The sequence below is a fragment of the Phascolarctos cinereus genome, unplaced genomic scaffold (assembly GCF_003287225.1).
Source record: "Phascolarctos cinereus isolate Bilbo 61053 unplaced genomic scaffold, phaCin_HiC Scaffold_4;HRSCAF=312, whole genome shotgun sequence".
In the NCBI taxonomy this organism is placed as follows: Eukaryota; Metazoa; Chordata; class Mammalia; order Diprotodontia; family Phascolarctidae; genus Phascolarctos; species Phascolarctos cinereus.
The window spans coordinates 357,695,775-357,720,643 of NW_027555847.1; the positions used below are offsets into that span (position 1 = coordinate 357,695,775).

Consider the following 24,869-nt stretch of genomic DNA (forward strand, 5'->3'; position numbering starts at 1 on the left):
TCTTGAAGTAACTGGTCATCTGCCCTTCAAAGTGACTTTGGGTCCAAACTGAACTATATAGCACTGGCTAATCTCTCCCTAGAACACTACCACCACACTTCATTAATCATTTAATCAGTTCAAAACAGAGAGCTGGAAGTTCCTTTGGACAGGGAATAGGATAGAAAGGAGCTGAGAAAGTTACATTTTTTTTTTAAAGTTTTCAACAGAGTAAGGAATTTGGAAGAGGGAAAATGGAAAAGGCAAGGACAAAGAGTTAAAGTTGACAGGATAGATCTTTAGGATCAGAAGACACAGAAAAGACAGTGAAAGAGGAAAAAGCTGGAAGTACCATACCTTTGGCTCAGATATTACACCACTGGGCACATACCCCAAGCAGTCAAAGACAGAAAATTCCCATATACACACAAGCATTATTCATAGCAGAATTTTCTGTTGCAGCTTTTTAGAAACAATGTAAGTTCACACTAACTGAGTAATGGTTAAACAAGTTGTGGCATGTGAATGTTATGAAATATGACTGTACATTAAGAAGCAATGAACATGAAGAATTCAAAGAAGCATAGCCTAGGAGGACATAAATGGACCAATTCAGAAGTAAACAGAGTCCGTGAAACACTACACACAATGACAACAGACACAACAACAACCACAACAACAACAAAACAAATTCTGTGTAATCGATTAGAATGATCAAGGTAGGCCCCAGATAAAGAAACTGCCCCTCCTTCCCAGAGGTGAGGAATGATGGATGGATGTATAACATCTTTTATACTATCAGATACAGTTGATGTTTTGGTTAGTTTTATAGAACTAATCTTTCCCTCTTCCTTTTATATTCTGTTACAAGGAATGTCTTCCTGGGTAGAAAAAAGAGCAAAGGTGTATTTAGAAACTAAGGTGATGTAATAATAGCTAGCATTTATATAGTACTAGCATTTTATACATATTATCTAATTCGACCCTCACAATAAGCCTAAAGATTATTTTCTATATTCTACAGATGAAGAAACTGAGGCCTAGAGAGGTTAAATGATTTGACCAGGGTCAACAATAAGTGTCTGAGGGAAAATTCTAATTTAGGCTTTTCTGATTTCCCACTGTCACCTAGTTAGCTCAATGTAAAAATAAAAAGTTTCAAACAAATTTTTTTTTAAAGAAAAAGTGGAGAGGCAAAGCAAAATAAGGAGTAAATAACACTAAATAGAAATTTAAAATATTATCGATTTTAAAGCTAGAAAATATACTCTAAAATAAAAGTCAGATTCATTATAACACATCAAAAAAACCCTTTAAAAGTTTCCAGAGAATAGCCACTGTGGTCAATGTAGTTTTAACAACTAATTCTCTGAGGATAACTGCGCTATGCATGTTTACTGACAGTTTAGACCTTCCAAGTATATCCTGTCTGCCCTTCCCCCCCTGCAAAATTTGGATTTCTGGGGAATGTATTTTAAGATATGTTTAAGACCTGACTAGGAATCACTTGTTTTATTCAAACTGTGACTTGTCACTGACCAGCACATTTTTAAAGACCTGATAACATCTAGTTATAATAACCATCCTTGTTTCTGGCATCCTATTGCTTCTCTTTTCCTTTCTATTCCTTATTTTCTATCCTATTTTTTAGAGGTTAACAAGAACATCATTCTCATGTAAATCCCAAAAACCTAACTCAATAAAATTACTCTGATACTGACTGTAAGTCCAGGAAAACTTGCCTTAAAAACAGTCTAAGACTTATCATCTCCAGAATCTAGCTGACAGTCTAAAAAATATGTAATGTAGAAAACGTCCTTGCTAAAAAGTCGCTTTACATAATAAATTCTGAACCATCTGCTACTTCCTCCATCCTATTTTATGGCTGTCACTGGGCCCAAGGATAAAGTGTAATATAAATACCCTTCTATTCAGCTACTTTATTTCAAATTTCAGATCTGAAAAATTAAGGAGTGTGCCCATTTTTCATATTGCTACTAAAACACCAAGTTGGAATAGAGCTATATTTTAAAGAGTTTTTTCTACTAACCTTGAGCACTGCCACTGGTTCTCAGTTATCTCTCTTTCCTATTTACCCATGTCCTTGACCAATAAAAGAAAAAGGACAAGAGCCCCCTCCCCCAAGCCTCCTACTTGCCCCAAAGCTCTCCTAATTCCAGCTGTGAAACATAACTTAAAACAAATCAGGATAAAGATGACTGGGCTGCTTAAAGGTAAAATTAGAAAACAGAACAGGAAAAGACCATGTGTTAAAATAATTTATTTCCCCTCTGTACATTTCTGACCCACATGAAACAGAATAAATCAAGAAGATGAGCTTTAGAGTATTTCACCCGTTTGAGAATTTCCATTCAATTGAGACAGCAAAAGTGTAAATCAGTCACTGAAATGTTTAAAAAAAATATATTAAACAAAAATGTTTATACAAGATAAAAATACTCGTCCACACTGCAGGAAACTGCAGATTCCACAGATGTGTTACATTTTAATAATTCCTTAGAACATTCTCAGTCCAGGTTTTGGTTTTGAATTCTAGCGATAATCAAAGAGTAAAACTGTCTGCTGAAGGCCTATCGGTTTTTACGTTTTTCTTTCTTGCTCCGGGCACTGGCTGCATTACTCAGAGAGGATGTGGAAGGGGCTCTCGCGTGGCCTGTGGTCTTCAGGTGATCAAACAGCTTATTCCGAGAAGAAAATTCACTATGGCAGGTGGTACATCGGATAGGAACGTCACTCTAACAGGAGGGAAAGAAGTGGAAATAAAAGCAGATATTACCACCTGGTAACATTTTCTGTATTTCATGTTCAGACTAGTTCAAAGCTGATTAGTTTCTGACACACTCAGACTCAACTCAGACGATATTTCCAGAGGATGCAGGATGAATCCTTCTCCAACACATTTAAAAGCCCCACACACATTCAAAACTTACACCCACATAGGGAAGAGAAACATTTAAACCCCAGGAAAATTCAGAATAGTGCTACTTGGATGATATTTTTTTTCAAATCAAGGTCTTTAAGTTTTCAAAGTGATTTAAACCACAAACCATGAAGAACAGTTCGACTATCATATCAGCTTGGTAAAGAGAAGCATGCCGTTGGTGCATGTTTAAATGCTGGGTCCCAGAGCACCAAGCCTATCCTAGCACGTAGCTAGCACCCAGGGAAGAAGGGCCCCTTTTCTTTCCTCTGCAACTTCAGGGTTACTCGGATAACATTTATACTCATGGGGAAAATAAGCACTTCCAGTCCATCAGTCTCTACACCAAGAAGATTGAATGGTTTCTACCCACCACTACTTGTTGTTCATCAGATGTTTTGACAGATTTTTTCAAATCCTTGGCTTTCTTTCCTTTGGGTTTTGGAATACTGAAAAGAGAATTTAAATATTTAGTGCATTTGACTCAAACTGGCTACATTTTCATTCCTATCTCATAATTATCAAGGAATGTGAAGCATTGAAAAGGTTTTTAAAAGGTTGTTTATTTAAACCTCTAATCAGTCACAAATGTCAGTAGACAAAATATACATATATGTATATATTTATATATGGTCATTTTAAAACAAAGGCAAGCTTTTTTGAGATATATTCCAAGTTACATAACTGAGTAAACAAATAAAAATAGAAACTTAGAATTATTCAGAAAGCAAATCCCCAATATTTTCTAGCACTTTTTTTACTCACATTGGTTTTTGCAACTCTTGCCCTTCAAAAAACTCTCTCCCTTTTGTCCGTCTCACCCATATTCAACTCCTGAACAAAAAATTACCTAACAGTGCCCACCAGACCCCTTCTATTCTACTTCCAACTCATGAACACTCCTTTAATTCAGTTACGCATTCTCTCTTCCTGAGTCATTTCATTGTTCCTTATCTTTTTTTTTTTAAGGCAATCGGGTTTAAGTGACTTGCCCAGAGTCACACAGCTAGTAAGTGTCAAGTATCTGGTCTGAGGCCGGATTTGAACTCAGGTTCTCCTGACTTTAGGGCCGGTATTCTATCCACTGCGCCACCTAGCTGCCCCTTATTGTTCCTTATCTTTAAATGCCCAGTACAATGTAAGCTCCCTGTGGACAGGGATTGATTTTCTTGGCATCCCCAGTGCCCAGCAGAGAGCCCAGCACAGAGCAGGTGCTTAATAAATGCTTGCTGAATAAACTGAATAGCCTCACTTACCTAAGAAAATGGTCATAAAGGTTTGAGAAGACTTTGATTTATGGAAACAACTCAGTACTGTTTTAGATTCTACCTACGGCAAGATGTCAAGTCTACATTAGGATAGCAATTTCAGCTTTTACATCATCACAGAAAGTGAATGGCAATGTAGGAAATGTTGAAAGGGACTGATTCAGAGTAAACTGGGAAGTCTTGCATGCCCCGATTCAGAGTGAAGTAAGCAGAAGCAGGAGAACAACTTATACAGTGACAACAACATTATAAAGAAAAACAACTGCGACAGACTGAAGAACTCCGATCAACGCACTGACCAACCAAGATTACACAGCAGTGGTGCCAAACTCAAAAAGAAACAGTGGCCACTAAACAGTACATAAAGATCCCCAGGGTCTGGATGTTGACTTAGAACACCATATATTAATATTATCTACGTTCTATTGAATTTTTAGTTATTTTGTTAAATATTTCCCAATCATGTTTTAATTTGGCTCAGTCCTCGCTAGGGAGTGTTGTAGGCCATGTGTATGACATCTGTTTGCACAGGACTTGTGATGAAGCATGCTACCCACCTCCTGACAAAGTGGTGATGGACTTAGGCTACAGAATGAAATTTCAATGCAAGAATGTTTTCCTTGACTAGGAATATTTGGTTCGATGTTTTTTTTTCTTTTTCCCATGTAGGAGGGAAAAGTAGAAGAAAGATAAAATAGATTTTAGTTCATTGAAAAAAAATAAATTTAATTTTAGAAAACAAAGTGAATGGCAAAATATGATGAAAGAATTTTCATCTATAATATATAGCTACTAGACTTTGGATGTTACCTTTACTTAGCATATAGTTTCTTTTTAAAAGAAAAAGTATATAAACTTTTAAAGGTAATCCCTAAAATTAGTTTCCATAGACTTTAGATAAGAAACTTTTACGAAAAGTACATAAGTTGCACAAGACTTTGAAGAGGGTTACAGATGTTGAACAGGACGGCAACAGAAAGGCACATGAAGAGGAGGAGCAGGCCACAAAGACATTACAAACAAGAAGTTATGCAAGAAAAGCTAAGTAAATGATATGAGTAACATAGGCCTGGGGAAAGATCTCTGATAAAGGTCCAACGAAATACATTCGTGTGTGTGTGTGTGTGTGTGTGTGTGTGTGTGTGTGAAATTAATACAAATATATAATATAATGCTATTCCCCAATAGAAAAGTGGCAAAAGGAAGTTTTCAAATGAAGCTATCAAAAGATCTCTAAATAATTAATAACAAGAGAAATACAAATAAAAATAACCCTAAGGTAGGATCTCAAACCTTGATCAAATTAGTAAAGATGTGAATGACAAAAATTATAAATCTAGAAAAGCGCTATGGAAAAACAGGCACTGTTAGTGAATCTGTGAAATAGTCTAACTATTCAGGAAAATCTGGAATTACACCCAAAATGTCACTAAATTGTACAATCCCTTTGTTCCAGCAATACCACTTATGGCCTTATGCTGCAAGGAAGTCACTGATAAATGGAAACCTCCCATATATGCAAAAATATTTATAGTAGCACTTTTTGTAATAGTCAATCAGTCAAAAACAAACTTTGCTATATGCCAGGCCAAAAAATTACAAAATAGGTACCCACTGATAGGTAGATGGCTACACAAATTGTGGCATACAAATATAATAGAATATTATTGTATACAAGAAATGAAGAATTCAGAGAAATTTGGGGAGATTTGTATGAAATATTACAGAAATAAGGAGAAAAATTTACATAATGACCACAAAACTATAAAGTAGGAGGTTTATGAACTTGGATGAGAAAAACATTACATCTCTATTTTCATTAACTTCTAATAGAAATTTAGCATTTCCTTCAAATTATTTTAAAACAATCTAAGAAAAAAAAATCCATAGGTTTCACCAAACTGCCAAAGCGGGTTCACAACCTATAAAAGATAAGAATCCCTGATATAATGGAAAACCACTCTGAAAGACTTCAGAAGTCAATCAAAATGGATGAATTTTCAGCAGAGAGTGCAGAGGTTCAGAATCAACTATAAACATTTGTTGCAAAGGGTGAGAAGTCACTGAGAAGGGAGCGATGTCCAAAAAAAAAAAAGAAGAAAAAGAAAGAAAAAAGTGGATAGAGCACTGGCCCCAGAGTCAGGAGGACCTGAGTTCAAATCCAGCCTCAGACACATGATACTCACTAGCTATGTGACCCTGGGCAAGTCACTTAACCTCAATTGCAGGAAGGAAGGAAGGAAGGAGGAAGGAAGGAAGGAAGGAAGGAAGGAAGGAAGGAAGGAAGGAAGGAAGGAAGGAAGGAAGGAAGGAAGGAAGGAAGGGAGAGAAAAGAGAGAGAAAGAAAGAAAGAAACAGAGAGAGAAAGAGAGAGAGAAAGAAAGAAACAGAGAAAGAGAGAGAAAGAAAGAAAGAAAGAAAGAAAGAAAGAAAGAAAGAAAGAAAGAAAGAAAGAAAGAAAAAAAGAAAGAAAGAAAGAAAAAAAGAAAGAAAGAAAGAAGACAGCAACAGTTTTTTTTTAAAGAAAAGAAATAATAGCAAGGAGATGGGGAATATTTGACTAGAAGAAAGAGAGGCTAGTCGTATAGTGAGGACATGATAACCAATAGGTAGCATACATAACGGCTGATATCCACATGATGTAAAGAAGATAACAGAAGGCCCCCAGAGCACTGAATAGACCTCCCGTGAATAATTTACAGGAGGACATGGGCAAGAGTCACAGAGGATAGGCAGGGATAGCCAGGTTTCTATCTACATCTTTGTCTGTCAGGATCCTCAAGCTCAGGTGGCATACATTTTGAGTTCAAGACTATACTTGTCCAATTCAATAGGTATGCCTAGCAACCCACTCCCATATACCCCCAATGAAGACAGGTGCTTAATAAAGGCTTAATAAAGGTGACTAGATATCTTTCTCTAAAAATTAAGAAAAAGTTAGACAACTACTATCCTTATGGGATGGTAAGTTTAAATAAAGAACAAAGCCTCTGAGTTTCTTTCTAGATCTATAACTCTGTGGAAGCAAAAATGAATTATTTCAAACTAGTCCTGTTATAGACGTATTAGTTCAACCTTAATAAGCATCCACCATGTACACAGTATGGCTGGCTGGCAGCAGTCCCACCAGTGGTAAGGAAGAGGGCATGGTGACTTGGGCTACTGGTTTTCAAACTGTAGGCTTAATATGAACATATTAAAAAAAACAAACAAGGCAAAACCTGAGTTACTACTGCTTATTTCAATGTAGGCAACAGAAGTGGCATTTTAATCTGTACATTTTTCTGCTGTAATCCCTACTGATCCCTTCCTCTACCTGTGCATATGTTTCCCTGCCTGACAAGATTCTTACGCAGATGAGGAAGCTTATTCTTATTTCATGATGAAAAAGCGACCTCAAACACCTGAGGAAGCACGAAACAATGAACAGATTTAAGAAAAAAGCAAAGACCTTACTTTTTTTCTGCTCTTTGGGGATCTTCAGACTGCTCATCAGCTTCCGAAGCAATGGCCTTTTCCTGGGAACCGTCTTCCAACCCTTTGGTGCTGTTCTCACTTGTGTTGGTAGCTTCTTTTGATTCAACAATCACTTCATCTACAGGCTCACCTTTATTGAATTCGTCATCATATATCTATATAAAAAAGAATGAACACCATTTTAATGGAATTAGGATAATGCAAAGATCTCGGCCACAAAGGTGCAACTTTCCAGTTATCTTCAAAACCCTCCTCATTCAGGACTGCCAGTCTTGCCTTCTTCCCTGCTCTTTTTACCTAGGACCTTTAACCAGGTGCTAGTTAAAAGGGGGATGAATGAGTATTAGAGAATATCCACTGAAAAAGGTATTTTGGAGAGAGGTAGTCAATTGTCTGGGACATTGAGCTTGTCCATAACTGAGGATCTCACTGTCCTATATAGGACTAGTTTGGGGCAAGTACAAATAAATTCCTTTCCATTCTATTCCATGCTCAAACTGGATGCCATATGATTGTACAAAATAACAAGAAAAATGGTGTTGTATAATGCATAGCAACAACACTATGGCACATAATGATATGTAATGATACATATTACTATCTATGTTACTACTGTTATTATGCATCACCTATAAAGCTCTTATGTAAACACTTTAAAATTTCCAAAAAGAGAGGCAGGATGGAATAGTGAATAGAAAGCGGGCCTTGGAAGGCCTGAGTTCAAGTGATGCCTCTGACATATACAGGCTGTGTGACTCTCTGGGGAAATCATGTGACTCCTTCAGTGCTCCAGGCAACACTCTTTTTTTTTCTTTTTTAAAATAAATGTATTTATTTTTAGCTTTCAACATTCATTTCCATAAGATTTTGAGTTTGAAATTTTCTCCCCATCTCTCCCTTCCCCCACCCCAAGACGATGTGCAAATTGATATAGGCTCAACATATACATTCATATTAAACCTATTTTCACATTAGTCATGTGTAAAGAAGAATTAGAACCAATGGGAGAAACCACGAGAAAGAGGAAACAAAACAAAAAGAGAGAAAGAATAAGCAAATAGTATGCTTCCATCTGCATTCAAACTCCATAGTTCTTTCTCTGGATGTGGATAGCATTTTCCATCGTAAGTCTTTTGGAGATGTCTTAGATCCTTGCATTGCTGAGAAGAGCTAAGTCTATCAAAATTAGTCATCACACAATGTGGCTGTTACTGCATACAACGTTCTCCTGATTCTGCTCACTTCACTCAGCATCAGTTCATGTAAGTCTTTCCAGGTTTTTCTGAAGCCTGCCTGCCATCATTTCTTATAGCACAATAGTATTCCATTACATTCACATACAACTTCTTCAGCCATTCCCCAATTGATAGGCATCCCCTCAATTTCCAATTCTTTGCCACCACAAAAAAAGCTGCTATAATATTTTTGTACATGTGGGTCCTTTTCCCATTTTTATGATCTCTTTGGGATACAGCCCTAGAAGTGCTATTGCTGGAGGCAGTTAGGTGGTGCAGTAGATACAGCACTGGCCCTGGAGTCAGGAGGACATGAGTTCAAATACGTCCTCAGACACATAAGACTCACTAGCTGTGTGACTCTCAGCAAGTCACTTAACCCCAACTGCCTCACCAAAAAAAAAAAAGTGCTATTGCTGGGTCAAAGGGTAAGCACAATTTTGTAGCCCTTTGGACATAGTTCCAAATTGCTCTCCAGAATGGTTGGCTCAGTTCACAACTCCACCAACAATGCATTAGTGTTCCAATTTTCCCACTTCTTCTCCAGCATTTCTCATTTTCCTGTTCTGTCACGTTAGCCAATCTGATAGATATGATGTGGTACCCTAGAGTCATTTTGATTTGCATTTCTCTAATCAAGAGTGATTTAGAGAATTTTTTTCATATGACTCTAGATAGCTTTAATTTCTTCATCTGAAAATTGTCTGTTCATATCCTTTGACTATTTATCAACTGGGGAATGACCTGTATTCTTACAAATTTGACTCAGTTCTCCATATATTTTAGAAAGGGGCCTTTATCAGAGACACTGATTATAAAAATTCTTTCCCAGATTTCTGCTTCCCTCCTAATCTTGGTTGCATTGGCTTTGTTTGTGCAAAAACTTTTCAATTTAATGTAATCAAAATTTTCCATTTGCATTTCATAATGTTCTCTATCTCCAGCAACACTCTTAAGACTTTAAACTGCCAAGAAGCAACTGATCCATATTGGCAGATGGTGTCCCCCTACATTAATAAAATCACAGATCGCATCCAAAAAAATTTTTTGTCCATAAAAACAACTTCTTACATGTTATCCGATTCAATCTCTGAGAAAAAAAAAAAAACACCCTGCAAGGGAAAAGAAAATGATGAGGGGCTACAGGAAAACAAGCTCACTAATATACTGCTGGCAGAACTCTGAATTGGTCTAGAAGTTATGTGGAACCCTGCCCAAGAAGCCACTAAATTGCTCACTCTTTTACCCAGCAATACCATAACTAGGCCTGTAATCCCAAGGATATCAAAGATAGTGAAGAGAATAGAACTCCTGAAATAATTTATTCAATAACACTGTAAAGAAAAAATTTTGAAAGACTTAGGAATTCTGATCAATGCAGTGACCAATAATGATTCCAGAGGACAAGAAAAATAACAAGAAAACACTCTACCTACTTCCTGACAGAGAGACGATGGATTCATGGTGCAGAATGACAAATACATTTTTGGGCATGGCCAATGTGGGAATTTGCTTTGCTTGACTATACACACTCATTACAAAGTTTTATTTTTTTCTTTTTTTTAAGGTGAAAAGAAAAGCAAGATGTAAGAAACAGAAATTTATGGTTTCACATACAATATCCTTTTTTTGTTCTACTTTGTATATGGAAATGCTCATTTTATTTGGTGGTTACGTTTACAATTTGTTTTTTAATAAATGACCCAGCAAAATAGGTAGGACAGATACTACTACCCTATTTTACAGATAAGGAAACAAGCTCAATAAAGTTAAACATGGTAAACTACGAAAATAATCGTGTCTATTACCAAAGAAGATCTATTACCAACTTTCTACATGGCTTTGCTATGAAAACCAACTACCTCAAGTGAAAACTCTAATCACAAAGAATATGGCACTCTGTCTTTCCTGGAAAAGATGACTAAAGAACAAGCAACTAACATAACCTCTTGAAAAATAAGCTAAACCCAAGATTCTTACTGAAAAGTTAGCCTCTGTATGCATGACCTAAGTTCTTCTGAAAGCATCATCCTTCCTTTCAAACAAAATTTATTTGGCGGTATAAATTGAAATCCATTGTTTTCATGAATACACTGAATCACCTTAGCCTCCTTACTAAAATGGATACAGGCATCAATTCATCCTATTCTTATGGGCTCAAAGGCATCCACCCTACCTAAGGATCAGGTAGGCTAACTATATCAAAAATTATCTTAAACCAGTGGTAAAAATGATTTGAAGCTTATTCTAGTGATTACTGGATAAAATCCAACAGGATCTTATTTGTAAATAATATCTTAATAACTGAATAGGGTCCCATGGTATGTGGAGTTTAAAAAATCTTTTTTTTTTATCAAATAAAACACACATTTCCATATATACTGTAGAACTGGAGATGATATCTGAAACACTGTTGCATATTACATAGAAAAATTTGTAAAGTAGGCATTTGATTAGAAGCCTATAGTGATTCTTGGTCTTCAGAAAATTGTAGTCCCTTGAATGCAGTTTAAGATTTATTTTAGCTCTAAGTCAATATATGACTTAGATATAAAAGGTCACATAATAAATAGATTAGAGGAGCAAAGAAGAAATTATCTTTTGGATCTATAGATAGGGGCGAGATCTTGACCAAACAAGTGATAGAGAGGAACACAGAAAAGAAAATGGACAATTCTGAAGACATAAAATTAAAGAGTTTTTGTGCAAATAAAGCCAATGCACTTAAAATGAAAAAGGAAACACGTAGGCCAGGAAAAAATAATTTTTAAGAAAATTTCTCTGATAAAGATCTCATTCCTAAGATAGATAAGGAATTGATTCAAATTTGTAAGAACAAAAGCCATTCTCCACTTGATAAGTGGTCAAAGGATATGAATAGGTGGTTTTCAAAGGACAAATCCAAGCTATCAACAACCATATGAAAAGCATGCTCCAAATCACTAATAATTAGGGAAAAATAAAGTAACTCTGAGGTTCCACCTTACACCCATTATATTGACAAATATGACAAAAAGGAAAAATGACAGATGTTGGAGGAAACAGGCATATTAACACACTGTTGATAACGCTGTATGTGAATTGGTCCAGACTCAAGACATTCAGGAAAGCAGTTTGGAACTGTGCCCCAAAAGTCATTAAACTGTGTACTCTGTGACCTAGCAATACCACCACTAGTCCTATATCCCAAAGAAATCGAAGAAAGAGGAAAAGCTCCTGAATGCACAGAAATATTTGCAGCAAGACGATTTTGGTTTTTTGTGTTTTTTTGTTTTAGGTTTGTTTGGGTTTTTTTAGTTTTTTGTTTTCTAGTTGGGAAGAACTGGAGTCAGTTGGGGAATTAGATATAAGAAAGATCTCTGCCTATGAGTCAATGCAAGAACAGCATTCTAAACACATGTTTATACATGCAAGAGGAAAAGATTCCTCAAAATTTGAAAAGCCAATAATATCTTTAGGCCCTTTGACTCTTTTCATCAGTAATGAAAATACAGGATGGAAGTCTTTTAAATCTCTTCAAAATTTATATATTATTTCGTATCAGCTAAACATTCTGCATTTGATTATAATGACACTTAATGTTTAAAGTTACTAAGTTTCTCTTTCAACATACCGGCACAGATTTCTGTTTCTTTTTCTTCTGTTTTTTGGAAAGTCTAAAAAGTAAACAAAAATAATATCAAATAATTTTAGAAAAATTTAACAATCCTAAGCCAAAGGAAAATATTTATACCCTGGGAACAAAATGTTTCAAAATTATCCAACCTTAAAAGGATGAAAGAATTTTTACTTTTAAAAAAAAAATCACAGTAAGGAACTTAAAATGTTTAGCAATTCAAATTAAACTGCCAGTCTCCCAAAAGGCCTGCAATTAACTAAGCACCAACAATTCTAATGTTTGCTTAGCCATAGAGAACTATACTGCTTAAAAAATGTAATTAAAAAAAAACATAATTCAAGTAGAAATCTGCTTTCATTCGGAGGATATATATCCCTCATATTAGAGGAGGAAAATAAATTCTCTAAATTAGTACTACAAAATAACAACTTCTTTGAGAAAATGCTACAGACAAATAACAATTATCCCTTAATATTAACAACATTTATAGCAATTTTGTATACTTAAAAGTACTTTTGCTTTGGTGTATCTTCTGTTTCTTCCTCTGCATTAGCATCCAATCCATTTTCATTTGCCTGTTGATGTGCTGAAAAATCTTCCTCCTCCTCTTCCAACTGTTGTTTTAATAAGGCAACCATCTCCCGATGCTTCTTTGATTTTTCATGATTCCTCATGCTGAAAGAACACCAAGATGGTGTTATTAACCGCAATATAATTTATGGGGCATGATTATTATTACCAGCAAAGTGTTCTTATACACAGTGAATGCTAAATAATTCTTTTAAAGTGGCAGTGAAGACAACAGAAAGAGAAATAAAGCCCCAAGTTAGGACTGCTCAAGCACTGATAGACTAGAAAACTATGGATGCAGCAATGGCCTTGGTTTCTTAATTTCTGAAACCTCTCCTTCTGCCAGTCATCCCCTCCTTTCTTGCTATTTTCTTTCTAGTTCTCTTCACTATTCTGCTCTGTATTTAATGTAGCAATGTCGTCTCTGCTCTGTCCTCCCTATCATTCCATTAACAAAGATTTATTGAGCGCCTCCTCCGTACACAAAACAGCTCTATGTATTTGGGGATATATAAGACGTGTACAAGAGAAATCTGCTCCTGTCAAGGAGATCATAGTCTAAAAGGTCAAGGGAAAAGCCACTTGAAATAATTAGAGAACAGATAAAGAGGAGACCGCGCAAGTGCCAAGTGGCACTACCAGCCGATATGGCGCTGATGCAGCATCTTAACTTCCTCCGCAGTCCTCCTTCAACTCCTCAGGCTCCTTCTCTCTTCTCTACCCCACTTCCCTGCCTCCTCCTCCCAGGGCTCCTCTCTTCTGTGGCCTAAATGGAGAAGTGAGAGAGCTGCTAACTGTGACTGTAGGGACTGGGTTTTGATCTCTCTCTCTCTCTCTCTCTCTCTCTTCTTTCTCTCTACTCTATCTCTCTCTGTCTCTCTCACATAATAGTGTTTTATACCTCTCCAATATATTTTCTCTTCCTTTTTTCTCACTGTTGATTTTCCCCACTTCTTTTTCCTTAACGTTTTTGTTTAGGCAGCTTTATCACTGCCATGTTTCTCCCTCTGTTCTTTCCTTAACAAAGTTCTTTTTAGTCCTTTCTTTTCCTACCATCTCCAGAATTTGTCTTTGATCTCCTTGGATAAAGTCCCTGTACCTCATCAAGGTTAGCCAGCAATGCTTGTGGGCTGGCAGCAGAAATACGTATGGGGAAATAGAGAGATCTCAAGTCCAGGAGAGGAAATAAAAAAATCATTAAGTTTGACCTGTTCATCTCTTAAAAAACTATCTCACTGATATTTCCCAGTTGACTAAATCAGTAAGGAAGAGCACTGGACCTGAAGTCCGGAGATACGGGTCTGAGTCTTATCTCAGATACTGATTGGCTTTATGACCATGGGCAAGTCAATTTCTCAAATCTTCCACTCCCTCTCAATCTGTGGGTTGTTATGAAAAAAAAAAGTACTTGCAAACCTTAAACTGCTAAATGTAAGTTAATTAGCTAATTAATTATGAGGCAGAATGTGTAGGACCATTCAGAGAAGAATAAAATATTAAAAGAAAGGAATATTGTCTCTGGAGACAGAAATAACAAGTCTGAGTCTCAATTCTACCTATGGGACCTTGGGAAGTCATTTAATGTCTAAGCCTCAGTTTCCCATCTGTAGAAACAATAGTACTTATCCAATCTACCTTTTCAGGCTCAACTGTGATGACTAAATTACATATTTTACATAATGTATAAAGTCCTATGTAGATGTCAACTATCATTATCACTATAGTTACTATTGTATAGGACAAGAATTGAACCATGATCAGTAGAGGAAAGCACTATTGACTGTGTGTCCAATTTGTCCAGCAATTGGTCCAAAACACATTCTTATGCTAGAGCCCTTATAAAGTCATTGTTACAAGGAATGATTTTAAAGAATCTCAAAACAGAAAATACTTATTTCTAATAAAATAATTGGCATCACTGCCTATTTTTTAAAAATAATAAAAGCAGAAAACAAAGTTATCTACTTAAAGAAGAAAATTTACTTACGCCTTTTCTGTCTTAAAGGATTTGTCACATGCTGGGCAGTATAAATCATCATAAATTTCAGTGTCTTCACCCTCGTCACTCAGTTTACCTAAAAGAAAGAATCTCTGAATAACAATTCTGAAATGGTCTAAACACAAAAAATACAGACTACCGTCAAAGCTAGAATTCCTTAATAATGTTCTAACATAGGACTGAGATGGCAAATTGTTACTTTAATCTCCTAGAGGGATGTTTCCTCTCCCTCCACCAAACAACTTTAATACACCTAGATTTTTCTATTAGTGGAAAAACGTACATTAGTTCGAACCAAGGGAGACTCTGTGGTCTTGAGGAGACCTCTTAAAAAGCAATTCTGCATTAACTGTGAATGTTTTTAATGTCATCCTAAAAAATAACATATATTTAGTATTCTTATTCTTCAGGTTCTTCAACACAGATCAAAACAAAACAAAAAAATCAAAAGGGATTCTAATTAGCTTTTTCCAGGCTGAAGTTCTAGATGAGAAGTTGAAAAATCTCTGCATAACAATTCTGAAATGGTCTAAACACAAAAAATACAGACTACCTTCAAAGCTAGAATTCCTTAATAATGTTCTAACATAGGATTGAGATGGCCCCACTGGAGAGTCATATTTTTCAACCATGAAGTTTATACCTTTATACTTTGTTAGACTTCAATTAAACTTGTTTACAACTATGACTTTCAATCTTTGAACAGACTTAGTATCCAATATTTCTTCATTATTAGGCAGATCATGGATACATACGATTATATAAACCCGAGCTTTGTCACTTACTTTTTAGATATTTTCCCTTTACCTGAGGTTACATAGCAGTCAAAAAAACTGTAATGTTACAATATCCAGCATTCACATACCCAGTGAGGATGTGGGCAACAGTATAGTCCATTTCTATTAAATAAATAAATGAATAAATAAATAAATATGCTGAACTGCAAAATCTTGATGTCTCAGAGTTCAAGTCACATTAGAGTTCATCTGGCCCAAGCCCATTCCTTGAACAGGAATACCCTACCTAGTGCCTCATACAAGTAGTTTTTCAGCCTCTGCCTGATGTCTACCAGTGAGGAACCCACTATCTCCCAAGATAGTATGATCTACTTTTAGAAAGAGTAGGAAGTTCTTTCTTCTATTTAGCAGAAATCTGCCTCTCTAACCTCCACCTGTTGTCTGTAGTCCTACCCTTTGGCTGGAAAGTAAAGAAAAGCAAATTTAATCTCCTTTCCACAAGAAGGTCCTTCAAATATTGGAAAGTAACTATCATATCTATTCCCTTTCCCTCAATACCACCACACCTAGTCTTCTCCAGGTTAAATATCTCCTCTTCCTTCAAGTCAATGCTCTTACAGCATGATTTCATATGTCCAGGTCATGTTCCCCTTAAGTCTTCTCATCTTTCAATATTCCCAGGTCCTTGAATTCTTCACTCTCCAGCTACTCCAGGAGTCAATACTCAAGTGAACCTGTAATCTCATCAACTTGGATGTTTCTTCCTCCAATGATGCAGACAGCAAGTCATCCACACTGACCTGCCCAATCTGTATGCATTCCTATCCGTATCCTCCCATAAGTTCATCAAAGGAGATCCACCCAACATGATGACAGCATTACTTGCTTTCTCTTGACATCATAAGGATACTAATGAACACTAGAGCTGTTGTGGGCAGCTAGGTAGTGCAGTGGACAGAGCACTGGGCCTGGAAGCAGGAAGACCTGAGTTCAAATCTGGCCTCAGACACTTACCAACTGTGTGACCCTGAGCAAGTCACTTAACCCTGTTTGCCTCAATTTCCTCATCTATAAAAAGAGCTGGAGAAGGAAATGAAAAACCATTCCACTATCTTTGCCAAGAAAACTCCAAATGGGGTCACAAAGATTCACTCACAACTGAACAACATCAGGGCTATCTACGAGTCATCCCTCAAGATCTCCACATGACCAGCCTATTTTCTTTCTTTTTTTGATCACATACTTTCCTGATAACATCTTTTACTTCTGTTCTTCAAAGTCCCTTGTTGGTTATACATCACAGCCAGCTCACACACAATGTGCTCTCCATTGCCCTCTATGTTATATTAATTTTGAGTTCTCCAAAGACTGCTGTATTCCATATCTCCCACCTATACAACTAGTCAATGCTCTTGGCCTAAAATGTAATGTCCAGAACCGGACCCAATGTGCCAGGAATGGTCTATGGGCAGACTACAGTGGCACTATCACTTCCCTTGTTCTGGACTCTATATCTCTGTTAGAACTTCCTAAGACCTCATAAGCTTTTTTGCTCCCACATTGCAATGTTGATTCATGCTGAGATTTGCCTGTAAGCTACTAAAACTCCCTTAATCTTTTTTCCATTAACTACTATCTGGCTGTGCAAATGACACATAAATAAACTGTTCTTAATGACTGGCTAAAAGAAACAATCTTCAGGATATATCCTGGTAAACTTCCGTTCAATCTATTGCACCTTCCACCTACAACACTGTATAACGATACAAGGATTTCATGAAAACATCATCTTTCAAAAAGGCGGAAGAAGCCATGAGCAGAGCTGCCACTCTGGACCTGATAATCACCAACAAAGAAGAACTAGCAGCTGAAGTAAAATGATGAGAAACTTGGGACTGAAGTGACCTCCTCCATCTTGGAACTTGAGATAGAAGAAAAACATATGTAGTCTTGGTATGCACCATGGATTTTAGGAGAACAGATTTCAAAGGACTCTGGGAAAGAAATCTAGGACTATATCACAGAATTTTAGAAAAAGAAAGGAGCTTGGCAGCCATCTAGTCCAACTAATACCAAAACCAGAATCCCCTCTACAACACATTTGACAGGTGCTCATTCAGCCTCGGCTTAAAGGCTCCGAAGGGAAGTCTCCAATCTCACCCAAGGCAGCTCTTTCCACTTTTGCAGACCTATAAATGATAAGAAGTTTTTGTCTTATGTCAGACCCAAATGTGACTCTTCCACCCATGGATCTTTGGAAATGGGAGAATACCACTATCCAAAATTCTCTAGGAAAGTTAGACCAAGAAGGATAAGAAGATCTCAAGAATGAAATTTTGAAAACACAAAGAAAAAAATGCCAATGAGGTGGCAAAGGAGGAGCAATCTAAAAAGATGTGTGGGGTTCAACAGGAAACACATCAACCAACTTAGATTTTTTTAGACTTTGACAGAATATGAAGTAAAGGCAGGCAATAGAAAATAACTATTAAAATGCAGCATGGTTCTATATGAATAATGTCAGCTAGTGAGTACTAAAGCTCAGAATTAATTGAGCAAGGAATGCTAAGGACCACAAAAGGGTTTTTAGCTACATTAAGGAAAAGAAGGCTTAAGGGATCAAAGAAGAAATAGGATCTCTGCTCACTGTGGATGGAACTATGACGATGGGCAAGGAAGAGAAGATAGAACTAATTTTAATTCACTTTTGTTTTCTCTGAGAAGGAGAGTAATCTTAGAACTGGAAAGGAAAAAACAAAAATGACAATTAGGTAGCTGAAACCAAAGATAAGCAAAGAGATAACAAGATACCACCTGATTGCATTCAAGGGTCACCAGACTCAAATGAATTCCAACCCAGTGAATTCAAAGAACTGGCTATGAAGCCACCATTAGTGATTCCCTGAAAGATCATAAGGAAAAGGAGAAGTGCTAAAGGACCAAAGGAAAGAGAGTAGAAATCTGCAACCTACTGACCACTGCTATTAATAGATCAATAGCTAGGGATTTTTTTACCATACTAGATATCAAAACTGATAAATGCTTATATTTTACTTATTAATTCACTAAAATAACAGTAATAAACCTATAACATGGGTACCACTACTATCAAAAATAGGCTATTAAAATACTCCTCCCTTTTCCAACTATTCATGTGTAGGAGCCAGATTTTCTTCATATGCTGCAAACAAAACATAGTTTGAATGAAGCAGATATGAAAATCTAGCTGTCTTGTATTAAGCTAGATATTAAAGAGATTTGCAAAAATGTGAAACAATGCCACTCTGCTCACTAATTTTTTTGAAAATTTAATGGTTTTTCATAAAAACATGGTACCATGTTATGGATTTGTTATTATTTTAATGAATTAAAATATAAACATTTATCAGCTTTAATTTCTAATATAGTAAAAATCAATAGCTATAATCCACATAAATAAAAACTCACTAGAGTCCTCAATAAATTTTAAGAATGTAAAGGAATTGGGGCAGCTAGGTGGCGCAGTGGATAGAGCACCGGTCCTGAAGTCAGAAGGACCTGAATTCAAATCCGGCCTCAGACCAAACATTAGACACTTACTAGCTGTGTGACCCTGGGCAAGTCAGTTAACCCCAACTGCCTAAAAAAAAAAAAAGGAAGAAAGAAAGAAGAGAATGTAAAGGAATCACAAACCAAAAAGCTTGAGAATCACTGGGAAAGATTATTACAATAGCCTCACAATTGTTCTCCTAGCATGAGGCCTCTCCCTCTCCAATCCATCCTCCACACAGCTGACAAACTGGAATTCCTAAGTGTAGGCTTAATCATGTCCCCTCATTTACTCAAGAAGCCTCATTGGCTCCCCACAGCCTTCAAGTGAAGCAACAAATTTCTCTTAACTGGCATTTTGGCATCCCTCACAAACTCTTTCCAACTTATCCTTACAAGCTGACTGTTTACCTATTATTCCCTCCTCTCACACTTAAGCTCCTGCCAAACTGGCCCATTTACAATTACCTGTGCCTGACACTCCATCTCCTGTATTTGTGCCTTCCTGGGATATGCTTCCTCCTCATCTCCACAACATGATGCCCCTGAACTCCCTTGAATACTCATCTCAAATACCACTTCCTTCAAGAGACTTTTCAGGATTTCCTCAATTACCAGCCCCTCTCCCATCACTGTGTAATTTTTTTGTATATATCCTAAATTTATTTGTTCATTTGAACTGCGCTGATGTTGTTTTCATCAATATCAACTCTGTTCAAATTGAATAATGCAAGATAACATATGTAGAGAGCTTTGCAAACCATCAAGTATTACAAAAATGTCAGCTATCATAATTTTCATTTCCTCTAGCATAATTTAAGTTCTTTGAGGGCATGAAGTGTATTACTTTTGTATTTCCATAGCTACCCCAAAGTGCAATATGATGCCCTAGGAATATAATACACTCCCTCTCACTAGATACTGTCAAGTGAAAACTAGATTGCAAGCTCCTTAAGATAGATGTAATAAATGTCTATAGAATTTAAATGAATGACCACTTGTCATGAATGTTGCAAAGGGAATCCAAATCAAATATGAACGGTCTTGGTGACTGCTGAGGTCTCTTCTAACTCTGAGATTTTGTGATTCTGGGTTAGAACAGTATAGATCATCTCTATGTATTCACCACCTCTAATCCATAATGATTGTGCCATATTGCAAGACACTGAAGTGCCTTCTAAATCAATCAAAGTTCTATGTAGGTCCTTTAGTGTTAAGAATATCTAGTTACATTCTAATTCTTTGAAAATTGGTTAGTTACATATAGGAAATTTGGGTTAATCAAAATAGTAATACAAATACCATCCTACAATTTCATAGTGGCTTTTCTTGTTTCTTTGCTTCTTTACTTCTTTCTTTCTATCTTTTTTTTAAAGTAGCCCTATGATTTCTTCACTCTAGGAAGATCCCAGGTAAGGAAGGTCCTATACCAGTGCAGAGCAATGCCTTCTACACGCATGTGCACGTGCATGCACAAACACACACACACACACACACACACACACACACACACACACCCCTCACTGTATTTCCTTAAACAGAAATCCTTTCTTCCAGCCACCCTGGATAAACAAGAATATGCAATACTATCCCTTTGAGGGAATTACATTAGCAAGCATATACTTATAAAGATAGATATTTTAATAGAACCTATGACTGTTCAAATTAATTACTCTTAGAATAGTCTAGAGGCAGCAGGACAAAATTTCTTCAGTAATAATTGCCAATGCTTAAGCCACATCTTTGATGACTGTATAATGTATAGTGCATCTGTTCATACTCTTGTGATACCCTGAAGGGAAAATTCCTTTGAAACACTGGCTCAAAGAGAAACTGCTCTATGACAACCAGCAATGAAATATAGTGGGAAGAACACTAGCCCGAGAAGGGAAAGGGACAACGAATAAGCATTTACATAGCTCCTACTATGTGCCAGGCACTGTGCTTTACAACTGGGCTTTACAAATATTATCTTATTTGATCCTCACAACAACCACTCTGTGAAGTGGATGCTAGTATTGTCCCTATTTTATAGTTGAGGAAATTGAGGCAGACAGAGGTTAAGTGACTTGCCCAGGGTCACACAGCTAGGAAGTATCCAAGACTGGATTTTAACTCAGATCTTCCAGACTCCAAGCTTAGCACTCTCTTCATTGCCTGGGAGCTAGAAGGCCTGAATTCTAGTTCTAGATCTGCCATTAGCTAACTCTTTGTGTGGCCCTGGGTAAGGCGTTTTAAACTCTTCGGTCCTCAAGAGTTGGACTAGATGGTCTTTCTGTCTCTAAAATTCTGTAATTCTGTGAAAGAACCTATATATAACTCATAGACTAGCAACATGACATTTTACCTCTATACAATGGTTATCTTCTGTGGCACATTATTTAATCTATAGTATGCATGCATAAATTGACAGGCAGTGTGGTACAGCACCCTCCTTGAAGCAAGGAAGATGAGGGTACAAGTTTCACCTGTGTAACATACTGGCTTCATGACACCAAGGAAGTTGCTTCAACCTTCAGCACTCCAGGTAACTCTCTCCAACTCTCAGTTGCAAAGAGGGTGCCAGCTTGCACTGGTAGAGGGAGTTTGCTCACTTGGGAATGCCCTTTGCCAGTGAAATCTGAGGTCCATTCCCTATGCCAGTGAAATCTGAGGTCCATTCCCTATGCCTACGAATGAATTATATGTAATGAGCTACACTGGAACCTACCAATCACAAGTGTTTTCATAAGGCTCTTTTGAGCCTAAACAGGCTGGCGAAATTAAGGGGCAGTTCAGATCTCAGTCTAAAGACAGTTTTGCTCAGCTAACTCAATCTGTGGGCTCTTTTTGTTTTGAGAGAGAAGAAAGGATATAAATCTTTAAAAGGTGTGCTTCGCTTTTAAAAATGCTTATCACATAGGAATACCAAAAAATAGGGTTACCATCCTGTCCCTCTTTTGTCTCCTGCTCATCCATTTCTTCTTCATCAGATCCATCTCCAAACTCCTTTTCATACTGTGCTTCCATCTCCCTGAGCTCCTTCTCAATGTCAGCCATAGTCATCCAGCTCTGTTCTTTGTACTGCTCTGCCAACCTGAAACACATAGTAAGTAATATCTTAGATCACACTGAAGGGGAAAAAAAAATCACCAAACCATATACTTCTGGCTTGTTTTCCCATAGAGTTATTTCTGAGATTAGATAGCTCAAAAGTCTGCTCCATTGGAAATGTGCTTCTCAGTTGCTAGCTATTATGCTGGCAGGCATAGAGAGACATGACCCAAAGAGACTGTCTACCAAATCATGAGTTTTTTGCCCAAAGAGACTCATGAAAACTGTCTACTAAGGCTGAAAACTGTCTACTAAGGCATGGAAAAATTATCTGAAGATGTGGAGAAAGTTGTTACAATGATAAAATTACTGAATTCTTCAAGTAATGATGAAAACTGTACTAATGAAAACTGATCTAAGTTTACAGATCTATGCTTAGCTCCTAACTCTGGGAAATTCATTTTGAGAAAGCTATGTCAACTATGAATCCACCAATTTTGTCCCAACTTTCTAATAACAAAACTTTGTAGAAATTAAAATCAATTGAATATTTATCTATACTGTGGTTCCATTTTATAATTAGAAATTTTCTTTTTAGTCTTGCCCTGATGTAATATCACTGGAACACAGAACCCCTTAGGGAGGAAATTCCCTCCACACATGCAGATGGGCATCTGCCCTACAACTTGGGACTCTCAGAGACCTTGAGAGATCTTATCTAGGGTTACACAGCCAGGAAATGGCAGAGGAAAAACTGAACCTATGTTTTCCTTATTTAAAGCCAGCTATTCATTATGTCACTCTACCTCTGAATCAGAAATAGAGTTCTACATTTCACACCAAAGAATCTTAAAATAAATCACAAGTCATTCATAAAGACCAATAAGGCAAAATAACATCAACATAAAGTTGTTATTTTTTTTTCTATTTTGACATCATATGAAAAAAAAATCTGCTGTCAAAAAAACACAGAACAAATGTGCATAAATGCTAAGGAATTGGACCCAAGGGGAAGCTATCATGATTCATGTTAAATTCTTGGATACTTATTTAAACAAATGAAAATAAAAGTTGATGACAAAGCCATACTTGGCCTGTTTTAGCTTCTGCTTCCTCCTCATCTCCTCTGCTTTGCGGGCCTTTTCTGCATTCTGTTCTTCCACAAGTTTTCGATGAGCCTGAACCCTTCGATCCCTTTTCCGAATAAAGGCCACTAGCTGACGAACCAACTCATTCTTCTCTTTTCTTGCTTTGTCTCTGGTCTTTTTGTTCTCTTTTTCCATTGCTCGCTTTTCCCAGCGATTGGAAGCTTGTCGGGTGTCATACTCTTCTTTCCAAGCAAAAGTCTTTTGAGTGCAGAAACTCTGCCAATAAGCATAGAATGGATGGACTACCTATAGGGAGAAAGAAGCAAACATTATCACCTGGATAAGTGATACAAAATGTTTTTATGCCGTGTTTTCACTCTGTGGAACTATCATTCTTAGGACAGGAAGGAAAATGATGAAAATCTTTATCAAATAAGCAACTATTCAAAAAGGGAAGAAAAAAAGCTATGAGGCAAAAAGGAGACACTGAAACATCATGAGGAGAGAAAACAAGGAAAAGATGTGAAAATGGAGACAACAGAAAGGCTGAAACTAGCTTTAAAAGATTAGTTATAAAATCAACACTATAAAATAGTGAGTAGTTTTTTAAAAGAGGCCTTTTTACCGTATCATAATCACTCTGGGAATCTCCAAATGTTGGGAATTCTTCAATGTCATCCTCGACCCGAGATTCTAACTCTTCCTTCACAATCATTTCAAAAACATTACGGTACACTGCATAGAAGCCCTGAAACATGAAACAGTTGCTACTAGGACACAAAATCTGTATTTGTTTTCCTATTCCAGCTACAGAACAAGATCATTATTATATTCACATGAAAAACATCACCAATGTTCCAAAATAAGAAAACCAAAATCAACCCCAGCTTCCAAAGCCCATAAAAGTGCATCTAACACAGCCTAACTATACCTTGGTCCTAGGGTGTAATTACTGTTGTATTACCCACATGCAAGATGATTTTGATTAAATGTTTATCACGGGCTGAAAACCTAAAATACTCAGGTGATTTTTTTTTCCTGTTTGGCAAACTGAAGTAATTTTATTCTCCTTTTTTAGCAGCATGCCTCAAACATTCCTATAGACTCTTTCTACAGCAGTGCTTGGTGTGAAATGAAGACATTAAGATGAAGCATTTGCTTTACCTTTTCATCATCTCCATACCCAGAATAACAGGTGACAGTAAAATAGTGTAGCAGATCTAAGCTGTCATCTTGATAATCTCCGTCAGCTCCTCCTTTAAGCAGAGCCTCCCTATGATTATCATACCTAAGAGAAATACAACAATATCACTGTAGGCAGGGTAAACAGGAATTTCAAAATGTTCTACTCTGGAAAAGCCAAAATATTGTTACTTTGATATGTCTAAGACACAA

General features: G+C 36.7%; 1 protein-coding gene across 1 annotated transcript in view; it reads right to left on the reverse strand.

Annotated features, from left to right (window-relative positions):
* Window positions 1–2,245: 2,245 nt before the first annotated feature.
* The window catches only part of DNAJC21 (DnaJ heat shock protein family (Hsp40) member C21), a 31,033-nt gene continuing 8,409 nt past the window's right edge, over window positions 2,246–24,869 (reverse strand). Inside the window, exons 3-12 of the mRNA XM_020995611.2 lie at window positions 24,639–24,762; window positions 24,100–24,222; window positions 23,476–23,780; window positions 22,278–22,429; window positions 15,077–15,164; window positions 13,033–13,194; window positions 12,514–12,556; window positions 7,645–7,820; window positions 3,294–3,369; window positions 2,246–2,735 (exon numbers count right to left, since the gene is read on the reverse strand). Coding sequence (XP_020851270.1) covers window positions 2,571–2,735; window positions 3,294–3,369; window positions 7,645–7,820; window positions 12,514–12,556; window positions 13,033–13,194; window positions 15,077–15,164; window positions 22,278–22,429; window positions 23,476–23,780; window positions 24,100–24,222; window positions 24,639–24,762 — 1,414 coding nt within the window. The 3' untranslated portion in view covers window positions 2,246–2,570. The remainder of the gene's footprint in view (window positions 2,736–3,293; window positions 3,370–7,644; window positions 7,821–12,513; window positions 12,557–13,032; window positions 13,195–15,076; window positions 15,165–22,277; window positions 22,430–23,475; window positions 23,781–24,099; window positions 24,223–24,638; window positions 24,763–24,869) is intronic.